General features: G+C 46.6%; 1 protein-coding gene across 7 annotated transcripts in view; it reads left to right on the top strand.

Annotated features, from left to right (window-relative positions):
- RAPGEF1 (Rap guanine nucleotide exchange factor 1) overlaps window positions 1-12,391 on the top strand; it is a 109,608-nt gene that overhangs the window by 86,229 nt on the left and 10,988 nt on the right. For 4 of the 7 annotated variants that reach the window (XR_014164684.1, XM_081897140.1, XM_081897139.1 and 1 more), the window contains 7 exons: window positions 216-308; window positions 3,394-3,482; window positions 4,359-4,470; window positions 6,925-7,000; window positions 7,893-7,981; window positions 11,008-11,096; window positions 11,844-12,029. Coding sequence is in view for 6 of the 7 variants with exons in the window: in XM_081897140.1 (XP_081753266.1) it covers window positions 216-308; window positions 3,394-3,482; window positions 4,359-4,470; window positions 6,925-7,000; window positions 7,893-7,981; window positions 11,008-11,096; window positions 11,844-12,029 (734 nt within the window). In the remaining variant the exon portion in view is untranslated. The remainder of the gene's footprint in view (window positions 1-215; window positions 309-3,393; window positions 3,483-4,358; window positions 4,471-6,924; window positions 7,001-7,892; window positions 7,982-11,007; window positions 11,097-11,843; window positions 12,030-12,391) is intronic. The other 3 variants (XM_081897141.1, XM_081897142.1, XM_081897144.1) reach the window with 1 other exon arrangement.

The following is a 12,391-nucleotide window of genomic DNA, read 5'->3' as shown; positions in this document are numbered from 1 at the left end:
TTTAAGAGGTGGGAAATTGCTCCGTTGGAAAGACCCTAAAACTGAATGAATGCCGTAAATTCTCTCCGCCTGCCACCTTTAAGTTTTTTTGGGGGGGAGGGTCTCAGCCCTGTGAGCCCAGACTGCTCGCTTTGCTGAATGGACTGTGCTCAGCCCACAAAGCTCACCCACCCACCAAGCCAGTCACCCACTTTCTTCCATCCTGTCTCCTGTAGAGTGAAAACGCCAGTGAGGAGGCAGGGGAGGGTGAATACGTCAATCTGTATTCCTCCAGTCAGAGCAACGGGGAACTCCCTCACTCTGAAGGAGTAAGTAAAACTGCGGTTGGGGGAGACCTTTTTGCCAATATGTCTGGTGGGGCCTGCATGCTGGCTGGGCTGCTGTCGGAGAGGGGAGTGGCGCTTCTCGCAAAGCCTTTCTCCAGCCATGCGGTGCCCTGGGTTACTCCCAAGTAGGCCTGTCTGTTGGTGTGTGGGCTGCTCAGTGCTATTTGCTGGTGTTGCGCATGGCTCTTAGGGATTTGGGGAGCGTTTTTTCAAATAGGCCTTGTGTTCTCTCCCCCCCCCCCCGTGCCACTTACCATGTGCTTTTGCGGTGCCTTCCCTCCCCTCCCCTCCCCCCCCGCTGTAAAACACTATGATAATTGGCTTCTATTTATATTTGATGAAACATTGCATTCATACATGGATATGAAAGGAAGATGCTTTGTACCTGCTGTTCTGTGCTCAACAGATATATATGCCCAAGTTGGGTGTTGAATGAATCAGCTAAATGGGGCCACCTCTTTGGAAAACCAAATAATCAATCCAAAACTGTATTTTAACACAGTTCAACTAAGTGGCATCCTCTGCAATGGAGGCAAATGAAAAAGGTCTCAGGCCTTCAGAGCCATAGAGGAGGGACAGCTCACTCATTTTAAATCCAGGTGTTTTTCTGTTTTACTAGGAACTCCCAAGATCCAAACATAGGCAACAGACATTTACAGTTGAAAGATCCTGAGTCTAGGAATTGGTTTTGAATACCAGTACTGAACTGAAGCCACAGCCCTTTCTGCACGCACCCACACACCCAGACTAGCTTATGGTTATCTTCCCCTGTTCAACCTGTAAGCTTTCTGCATTTCAGCAATATAATATAAAGGTGGATGGGGGGACGACGATGGCATTTTGTCGTTGCCTTTGCTAAACAATCCTTTCTGATCTGCTTGAAATCAACCAGAGATATACCAGAAGATCCCAAACTACCCTTCCACCCCCATCCCGGTTTAAGCATTGTGATGACATTCTGGGGCATTGAAATAATGTGATCAGAAAAGAGTCCAGTCGCTTAGTTGTTATATCGTTATCTGGGTACTAAAAGTGAACTCTCAGTGGGGGGGGGGCGCTCACTTGCATCTGCATAAACAAGGTGTCACTATCTATGCCCAAGTGGGAGGCAGGGTGGGGAGGGGGACTCTGAAGATTTACAGAAGTATAGAAAATTTTGGTGGCGGGTGTTGGGGGGACTCTGTTCAGAAGTGCAGAAAGAGAGAAGACATAAGCATTCTCAGCGGGCAAATATTATTAAATAATAAAAGTGGGTGGTGGAATGGAGTACTCCAGCAAGGGCATGGTTGGCTGTTTGGAGCTCTTCCTCCGCCCCCTTCCCACTGTGATTGGCCAATGCCCTTCTCCATTTCGTGTCCGAACTGCCTCTTCCTTTCCGTGCACCAAAGTGATTCACACTTGTGGTTCGTGATACGGTCATAGAAGATGGCGGACACTAAGGAAGGCAGGTGTGGCCTGGCTGAGGTGGGGGGGAGGGCAGAGCCTCAGTCACCATAAGGACCACTCCTCTCCATGTTTGGGTAACCAATTGCAAAGGAGGAACCGCGGGGAGGGCTATTCTTGTAGACAGAAAGCATGGAAGATGAGATATCAGGAGCTGCACTTTTCCCACTGCTCATCTCTGTGTTTCTAGTTATGGGGGTCTAATCCAGCACTTGAAATAAAGGGTAACCCTTTGATGGCAGCAGAGACTTGTACTTTCTACTTCCTCCTGTGCTTTCCTGCTTAGAGGTGGCCTGCAGCTGTAGTCCATGTCCACTAATTGAGAGGGGCCCTCTGGTCAGTGGCAGAGCCTCATGAGTGCAAGTGAGGAGAGAGGATGAGAGAATGCCTGGGGGCTCAGCCATGTCCTAATGGACTTTTCAGTACCGAGATAATAGCCAAGGATCTCATCAAGCCAAGTAGGAAGTAATCTTCTCATTCCTGCTACTCAGTTCTGGCCCATCGCCCTGAGATGGAAGCTTATTAAGCCTGGAACTTGGCACTCCCAAGTGGTGGGGGGAGGGCGGGAGTGATGAGGGGTTTTCAAACTTCCTCCAAATGAGGGATTTGTTTATGCATGACTCTGATTTCTGCTGGGCTGGGAAACAACAGCTCTTCACTCCGCTCATTGCTGTCAGATAACACCCACCCACTCCATGATGCAGTTTTAAAAGGTACATCGATGTTGCTCACACGTGGCTGTTATGGACTTTGTTGAATATTTGCCCAAAGCCAATGGGTTGGCACCCAGTTGGCAATGATTTTAAAACTTGCCAGTGGTGATTGGCGTTCGATTTCATGTCACAATGACTCAAAAGAAACAATAACAGCGTGTGAGTCAAGAACAGAGAACCTCTGGCCATCCAAATCTTGCTGAAATATGAATGGCAGTTCCCATCTTCCCTGAATATTGGCAATGCTGACGGAGGGTCATGAGAATCTCTGCAGGGATACAGACTCCCAACCCCTGTTAGGTGACCGGGGAGCATTCTGATTTCCCCAGGTTGGATTCAGTTATGTTATACTTGAGGGTAGACCCATTGACATCAATGGGCTAAACTTCATCCTAGCTAATGATTTTAGTGGGCCTGCTCTGAGTAAGACTCAAGCTACATCCACATCATACATTTAAAGCAGTATCATACCACTTAACCAGTCATGGCTCCTCCCCAGCCCAAGAATTGTGGAAAGTGTCATTTGCCTAGGATAAAGTGTCATTTATTTAGTTGTTAGGAGACCACTATTTCCCTCACACAGCTTCAATTCTCAGAGTTCCCTGGAAAGAGGGATTGGTAACTCTGTAAGGGCAATATGGTTGCCTAACAACTCTCAACACACTTTACAAACTACACTTCCCAGGATTCTTTGAGGGAAGCTGTGACTCTTTAAAGTGGTTTGGTAATACTTTAAATGTATAGTGCAGATGGGGCCTTCGTTGGATACTACCCCCGTTCTAACTGAGTTGTGCGTATTCTGTTGGTGTATTTAATTTGTACAGGTGGGTTAATTAGACACTGCGCATTGAGTTGGCACCCCTGGTGAGAGGTCCTGTGTTAATAACGCAAAGCTTGTTTCTTTTTGGCAGGAATCCCCAGCAATAAAAGACTGTCATGCCAAGGACTCTGCTTCTCTGAGCAGCACCCAAGGGAAGGAGAACCAAGATGAGAGTGAAAGGTGGGACTCCTGTTGCCTCTGTTTATATGTTTAGGGTAATCAGTTTGCTGGATATATGCATATTCTCCCTCAGGAAAAAGTCCAGAAGAAATTTACAATGCAGTTTTGCAAAAGAATAAGTATTATTACCAGCTGGCTATGTTTTCTCAAAATGCAACTCATGCCTTCATATATTTGAAATCTGCCATCCACAACTGGAGATGGAATCTTGGTTGGATTATTATTATTATTATTATTATTATTATTATTATTATTAATTATTATTATTATTATTATTATTATTATTATTATTATTATTATTATTTCCATTTGACTTGGTTGAACACCTGACAGGGCTGCCTTCAGGTGTCTTCTAAAAGTCACAAGGTGGGTGCCACTACCAAGAAGGCCCTCTGGCTGGTCCCCTGTAACCTCACTTCTCACAAAGAGGGAACTGCCAGAAGGGATGTAGGGGTGTCAAAAAACTTATATCCTGGGGCTGGCAGGCTCAGTGGAGCAGCTTGGCCAAACTTCAAAACCAAGGGCTGGGAAATGGAAGGCGAGGGGGGGCTAGGTTTAAGTCCCATATTCTTGAGTATAGAAGCTCAACATTTCCACCATGGCTCCTTAGAGTGTGTATCAGTCAGCTTGTCATCATAAGGCAGGCTTCCCCCTCAGAACACCATGAAGACTAGAACCTTCTCCCCCCCCACACACACACTTTTCTCGTGTGTGTTCATCTCCATCACTTGTTAGCTTTGCCTTATCTCCACCCATAACCAATATGTTGATTGTGACCTCCTTTGGTCAGAGACCTACCTCTTGCTTATGTTAACATTTCTTTGAAACACTGTGGGCTAGAAACTTGGCAATAACTATCACTTGTTCCGCACCCAGGCAACAGAAGTCAGCAGAATCTTCAGAGTCTTCCCAACCGGAGGAGGACGTAGATGAACTGTCCTTGACTGACCACAATGAAATCATGGCCAGGTTGACATTGAAACAAGAGGTTAGTCCAGCAGCAGCATGGCTTTTATGCTATCATATTCAGGCCCGAATCAAATTGGATTGAATGCTAAACTAAATATCGGAGCTGAACCCTTGAGCTAATATTTTCGTGTTAGCAAGCAGCACAGCTGAGTGTCCTTTCATTTCACATAGAACCTTACTGCTGGATGGGACTTGTAAAACAGTAAAACAAGTTACTAGACCTTAGGGCTGCTGCAAGTTTTGAAACTTTGAAGAAACTTGTATTGACCTGGAAAAATTTTATTCATGGCCTGGGTAGTGAAGAGTTAACATCATCATAGGCCCGACCCCAAAAGCATGCTTCTGCCGTCACTACTGCTGTAAACTTTCTTTTATTGTAAGTGGTCCTTGGCAGCCAATTGTCAAGCAGAAAAGTGTTCTGCATTGGGTGCTATGAACACACACTTTGAAACTTATCTCCCCCCTGCCATTGAACTAGAAACTTTGCTTTCTTTTAAAATGAAAGCTGAAGTTCTTGGGGCGCCACAAACTGCATGCTATCACACAAGCAATGCTTGACAAGCAGCCTTGATTCCCAGTTATTCCCCTAAACGGCTGCTTTGGGGAAAGAAAGAAAGAAAGAAAGAAAGAAAGAAAGAAAGAAAGAAAGAAAGAAAGAAAGAAAGAAAGAAAGAAAGAAAGAAAGAAAGAAAGAAAGAAAGAAAGAAAGAAAGAGAGAGAGAGAGAGAGAGAGAGAGAGAGAGAGAGAGAGAGAGAGAGAGAGAGAGAAGGAAGGAAGGAAGGAAGGAAGGAAGGAAGGAAGGAAGGAAGGAAGGAAGGAAGGAAGGAAGGAAGGAGGGAGGGAGGGAGGGAGGGAGGGAGGGAGGGAGGGAGGGAGGAAGGAAGGAAGGAAGGAAGGAAGGAAGGAAGGAAGGAGAGGGAGGGAGGGAGGGAGGGAGGGAGGGAGGGAGGGAGGAAGGAAGGAAGGAAGGAAGGAAGGAAGGAAGGAAGGAAGGAAGGAAGGAAGGAAGGAAGGAAGGAAGGAAGCCCCCAGTGGATCCTGTGCCAGGCAGCCTGGCTCACTTGCTTTCCTGGGGCTCCAGGGAATGAGGCTGGGCCTTTGAAGCTCCCAGACTGTCAAGAGGTCCTGTCTGGAAGAGAGCAGCAATTGATCATTTGTGGGCATATGCTGCATGTGTTTTTTGAGCAGGAGGCAGGAGAAGTGCTCTGGCCAGCCACGATCCGCCAGCAGGCAGGGAGAAGCCATTACTCATATCTTAAGTGGAATTCCAGGAGCCTTGCCAGAGAAATAGCTCAAGGATTGTGTCATGAACATAATTTCTCTGATAGATGCTGGTAGCCATCCGCCAGCCCTCCTGGTGTTCTTTTCTATGAAGAGCCAGGCGCCATTTTGACGTCTTTTGCACATGTAACGCTTTAAAATCAGGTCTGTGTGGTATCTTCCCCTGCCGCTCAAAAAATCATTCCTCTAATTCAGGTGTGGGGAAGCTATGATCCTCCAGCTGTTGCTGAACTACAGTTCCCAACAGCCCCAGCAAGCGTGATCAATGGCCAGGGATGATGCAGATTGTAGTTTGGGGGCATCTGTGGGGTCACAGGTCCTCCCTACACGTTCTCTAATGCAAGGATGGGCAACCTATGAGTAACTTCAGAATGTCTGAATGTAATCGCTGCATCCCTGTGGGGTCTGCATGGACTTTCCAAGTAACATCTTTATAGTTAATCCATTTCACTCGGCCTTTTGATGTACACCTTGAAGATCTGATCAAATTGTTCCTTGTGGTGGTGGGATCTGGCTCACGATACACCAAAGCCCACTCACACTGGCCCCCACATAACCTCCAGTGACAAACACATAGATTTTCCTTCTCCTCACAAGCCTCAAGAGTTCACAGGTGTCTGCCCACTCCCTTTAAGTCTGACAAAACAAAGTCAAGTTTGGGCTGGAGGTCACCTCCAGGGCGCTAGCAAGCCCAGATATCTCTCCACCCCCCAGCTCAAGACTCGGCATGCAGCATAAGGAATTTCTGTGTGGCTTACTAGTCTGTTCAGGCACCAGGGTCTCCCAGAAGGCAAAGGCAGGGGCTCAACTCACTTCACAAGCAGAAGGCCCCAGGTTCAATTCCTGGTGTTTTCAGGCAGGGCTAGGGTTGCCATGTGTCCTCTTTTTCAGGGCTGAAATTTGAGGCAAATTGCATTTATTTGCGTTGAATGGCCGTCATAGCGTCCTCTTTTTTGCTCTTCGAAGTATGGCAGCCCTAGCTGAGAGAAACCCACTACCTGAACCCCAGAGATCTGATTGAAGTTGGTCCTGAGCTCTTGGGTGATGGACTGAGTCAGTATAAGGCAGCTTCTTGTCACAGATGACAATGTTGAAAATGGACCAATGGTCTAACCTGGTATGAAGGAGGTTTCCTTAGTTCCTGCGGACCCACCTGAAGCACAATCTCCATTTGTTTTGCTTCTCATACAGGGCGACGACGGACCAGATGTTCGTGGCGGTTCAGGTGACATCCTCTTGGTCCACGCAACAGAGACCGACAGGAAAGGTATTGCAGAAGTGAGAGTGGCTTGCAGAAAACTCCCCACATCACTGTCACGTTTTGCAGATCAGGGCAGGCAGGATCCTTGAATCTGGGGCAACACGCAGAGGAGGATTCTGCTTAGCTACAATCAGACAAGAGATAACATTCGCTGCAACAGTTATAGTTGTGTGCATCTGCGGAAGGGAGCGTGTTAGCTCCTGTCTGCAAGTGGGGCCATTGTAGATTTCATTGGGGTGTGCAGGCTTGTTGTTTGCACATCGTCAGTCATTTCCATTTACAGTACAGTTCTGATTGTTGTTTTTGCTTAGTAAGAGCTTCGAAGTTGACTCTGCACTGCTCACATATTAAATTTGACTGCGTTCTATCCAGCTAGGTTCCACTCAAGAATTGGCTCATTGAAGTTAATGTACCTAAGCATCTTATCAATTTCTGTGGGTCTACTCTGAGTAAGACACAACCCACTGAATGGTGACTAGATTCCCATGCAACTGAACACGCTGAAGTTGCCCTTCTTTACTGTGATATTGTTTGCTACAACATCTCTTGTCTTGATTGATTTTGAGAGTTGTATTGGAGAATCATGATTCATGAAGAGTGAGTAAGAAATTTAATAGATACAGTTATTAGCAACAACAACACACTGTGGTTTGGATGTTAGGGTTGTGTCTTAGAGTCATGTGTTCCAATTCTCTCTCTGGCTTCCTGACCCCCTAACCATGATCAGGGTAAACAGAGGCCATGTGTTTCTATTTTATTCTTCCCCTTAGGCATGTTTGCTAGGATGGATGAGCGTTGTAGTCCAAAACATTGAGAGGGCACCATGTTGGGTGAAAGCTGTTCTGTTGATTGACAGGTGTCTTATCTTTTCTTCTCTTCTTTCTTTTGTCCTCAACAGATTTGGTGCTGTACTGTGAGGCCTTTTTGACCACTTACCGCACGTTCATCACACCTGAAGAGCTCATCAAAAAACTGCAATACAGATATCCTTTCAAACACTCAGCAAATCTCCCCACCCCTCTCTCCCCTGCCCAAATTGTGCAGTGTGTCTACCTTCCAAGAGGCAGAACCCCTGGTCAGCTTAGAACAATGTCAATGCGGCCCTTCCGTAGTGCATTGGCAGAGTATCTGCTTTACGTGCAGAAGGTCTCAATCGGCAATGTCTCTGGGTAAAAGACTCCTGCTTGAAATCCTAAAGAACTCTATTGTCTAGTTATATGGACCATTGGTCCGACTCAGCATAAGGCAGTTCCTTAGGTTCCTATTCAAAATCAACTTTTTTCAGGAACATGAGGACCAGATCCTTGCTTTCATTTTAGGGGAAAGGCCATAGCTCAGGGCACCCGCTTTGCATGCCGAAGATCCCAAGTCCATTCTTCATCCTCTCCAGGTAAGGCTGAGAATGTCCTTTTGCCTGAAACCCTGGAGAGCCACTGTCAGTCAGTCTGGGCAGTACTAAGCTAGGTAGAAGGCAGCTTTCTATATTCCTTTGGGTTGTCAGTTGCACCCAAAGATTCAAAAGAAGGTGGTGTGAAGAAGCTTGAGGTTTCTCTCTTCTTCCACCCCCCAGGAACCAGGTTGCATATCAGAAGAGGAATTTGTGAAGACTGGAGTCTTTGGACAAAAAAAAGGGAATATTTAGATTTCCATTTGAGCTGGAAGGGCATTTCACTGTGGCCACTCTCTGGATGCTGTTGTGTTTTTTCTCCTTAGGCATCCATCACATTCACAAGCTGAGACACAGCTATATTTTGAAATTTGCACTTTTCTGAATTTTATGATGCAGTTCTCCAACCCAAAAGCAGGCACAGAAAATGGGGGGGTGGATTGGGGGTGGGAAACCTCCACCCTTTGGGCCAATCTTGGCACACCAAGGGGGTCCAGTTTCACCTGCAAGGCCATTTCCCCACAAATAAAGCCCACCCGCTGTCTTCACTGGTGATGTCAGCTGATGGGCAGGAACTTCTCCTTTAAGTGAGCTTCAGGAGAGCAAGCAGAGAAACGGCTAAAGAAGCCTGTGAAGTGCAGGCTTCTTACCCATTCTCTCCCCACCACCTGCTTCAAGGAGAAGTGCTTAGTGGGACCATAGCAGGGAACCTGCATACAGAACTACATATATATCAGGAGAAATGTGCATGGAAGTCGCTTGCTGTTTTCACACAGACTTTTTTTTTGGGGGGGGGGACATGTGTAAGTAGATGCAGGAATGGGTTGATCTGAACCTTAAAAACGAAAATCAGAGAGTAACCAGAATTGACAGATTTATTCATCAGGATCTTTCATAAGGGCTACCATTTCTCTTTAAGGTTTCAGCGTAGATGGCAGTTCTTGCCAATCCATCTCCTTCCCACAACCATCTTCTTCAGTTCTGGAGGCCAAATGAAGCCCTTCAGGCCTCTCTTGTCTGACCTTTGGAACTATCTCCAGGTCACAACTCTTCTCTTCAGGACACACACACCACACACCTCTCACTGGCCTTGCAACAAAATCTGAGTTCTTTTGCCAAGCTGGAATGCATCCTTGAACTCTTTTAGTGCCTCTTGCTTGCCTGGTTGGAGGGTAGAGTGTTGTGTGTGTGTGCGTGCGCGCGCGCGCATGTATGTGTAGGAACTTGCCTAATGTACAAAGATAAATTTTACATCCATTCCTCTGCCCATTCTTGCCACTGGCCCTCCTGTGTGGCCCCCACAAGGTATCCCATTAGGGAATATGGCCCTTGGGCTGCAAATGGCTCCCTGCCCTCAATCTTTCTTCAATGGTAGGGGTGTTTGTGGCTCTCATTTGCCTCTCCCCACCTTCCCTTCCACTCCTGCACACAAAGGGAGTGGTGCCTTCCCTTAGTGTTGCAGAATGCCATCCTTTTTCTGCCTTTGTCCTAGGGCGATATATTTTTCTAAACCACCCACATTCTCCACTTGAGCGCACAGGCCTTGTGGCTTTGCCGGTCGTGTGCCAGCGTGTTCCAGAGGCATGGTGCCACACCTGGCTCATCACTGCCACCTGCTGCCAAGAAATGGCCCCTGCTGCTGATTAATGTGACGTAGCAGCCTCTGCACTGCCCTCCTCCCAGCTGTCGGTGGAAATCCTTTGCTCGTGGCCAGAAGCTATAAATCTATGCTCCCATCTGCAAGGGCAGGAATGAGAGCAGCATTCTTCTCTCAGGCAGAAGGCAGGAACGAAGCTGTGTGTGTGTGTGTAAAGCCCCTGTTCACTTTTATTTCTGCATCTCCTTTCTTTCTGTGACACCTCTCAGGGATGTGGGTTATTAGATCTGTACTGTTATATCTGCTTTGCCTTATGGGTTTCAAGCTGGATGAGAAGCAGAAGCTTTGGAATAGTAATAATAATAACAATAATATTTATACCCCATCCATTTAACTGAGTTTCCCCAGCCACTCTGGGCAGCTGGAAGCGGCACTGTGCTTTGGGAATAGGGATGGCCAACAGACTGCTGAGCTTTTCCTTTGTAATTATGATGACTAGCAACTGGTTATTATTTTTGCAGTGTGCTTGGGTGCACGTGAATCCCGGCATGTCAGCCAGGAGCTCTGGGTACGAGTCTTAGTAGAATGGGGTCTTTGAGCTCTTTGGGAGAAACTGGATCTGACCTTACCTGGGAGCATTTACAGCCAAGCCGGGCCAGGGAGAACCAATCAGGCTTCCTAGGTGGGCAGAGTTATCCTGGAACCAGGAAGATAACATGCAACTGTTTCTTCTTAGCCTGCTGCAGCCCAGGAATTGGGATCCCCTGGCCCTCCAGATGTTGCTAGACTCCAGCTCCCATTATCCCCTGCCAGCATGTCCAGGGGTGATGGGAGTTGTAGTCTTGTGTCATCTGGACTGGCAACAGGTTGGTGATACTTGACTTTAATACTTCTCCCTGAGGCTGCCCACCCAGGTTCAGAACTGGAGGGTTCACTGTAAATGAGAGGTACCTTAAGGTCTTCTGCATTGGTTTGGTCCTTGCAACTCAGCTATGTCATGTTAGTCCTTTAACTTGCCCCTCAACATATGAGAAATTCTGCCACTGTCCGGACACCTTCAAGAAGCGAGTAAGCAAGAACACCTTCTTCGTCCTGGTCCGAGTTGTGGATGAGCTGTGGTGAGTGAGTTTTTTCTCACTTTCTAATCACAGTTGCATGGATCTGAAATGCCAATCATTACAAAACATGGAGGAGACTTATCCTTACTCCCTTTGCAAGGTTACCCAGGGCAATGGACAGAAGTCCCTACAGTTTATGCTGATGAGAATCTACTACAACCCAATCACCACTACTGCTGGTCTTTATGTATTTTTCAAAGCATTAAACATGCATTAAAACAATTGAGAAGTTTTAGACCTGCACCATTTAGCTGCTTCACAGCACAGATTTTGGGGCAGACGATAAGACCATACTTCTTAACAGATGCAGAAAACAGAACTTTTTCTGCCGCGATCATAAGGACTAGCAGCTGGTTTTCGTGCCTTTTTAAAAATAAGCGAAAACTCACATCATCAGAATGAAGAGTTTTCATTAAATATGACCATAGCAGGAGCCGGCCTAGAGATTGTCACCAGCTCTGCTGCTGGGTCTGATGTTGGGGGTGAGGGGAAGTATTTTTGCTCCTTATTGAAAGCAAGTCAGCCTCTGATATATATATATATTTTCCAAAATATATATTGGCTGTAAATTCAGGACCTTGTGCTTGTATTTTTCCTCCTCTCTTTCCCTCACGTGCCATGTCTTTTTAGACAGCTTTTTGGGGTAAAAAGCACTGGTTATAAATGGTGTGGGTGAGTGCAGCACATGTACATATATACTGGCTGAAGGGGACTTTCCCTAGGTTTCTCACACATTTTCTTTCTCAGTTTGGTGGAGCTGACGGAGGAGATCCTCAAGCTGCTCATGGACCTTGTGTTCCGCTTGGTCTGCAATGGGGAGCTCAGCCTTGCCAGAGTCCTGCGCAAAAACATCCTGGACAAAGTGGATCAGAAGAAAATGCTGCGATACACCAACTCGATCAAACCTCTTGCAGCTCGATGGGTGGCAGCCAGGTGAGATGGTGCTGTTTTTGGTCTTCCCTCAAAAGTAGGGGGAAACCCAATCCCAAGCCAGGGATCCCAAAGTCTTTGTGAAGTATATTTGCTCAAATATCTTTTGCAAAACGTCTGGCACTTGAAAGGTTCAAATTGCTTTAATCATATATAATTTCTTGCAAGTATTCAGTGCCAGAGTAGAATGCAATACTTGCAGTTCGTTGGAGTGAATTGTACCACACTTGAAGTGCTTCTTGGTGCCCACATTATTGTGAATGATTTCTTTTCCTCACTACTCTGGAGTACTTTTAGGTCAACAGGAAAGCAGTCCCATTGAGTGGGAACCTGCTAAAAAAGTTCAGGAAGCTGGGGGCAGCACC

Source organism: Podarcis melisellensis (assembly GCF_964234715.1).
Source record: "Podarcis melisellensis genome assembly, chromosome: Z".
Taxonomy (NCBI): Eukaryota; Metazoa; Chordata; class Lepidosauria; order Squamata; family Lacertidae; genus Podarcis; species Podarcis melisellensis.
The sequence above is the reverse complement of the archived record's forward strand: the minus strand, read 5'-3'. Positions and strand labels throughout refer to the sequence as shown.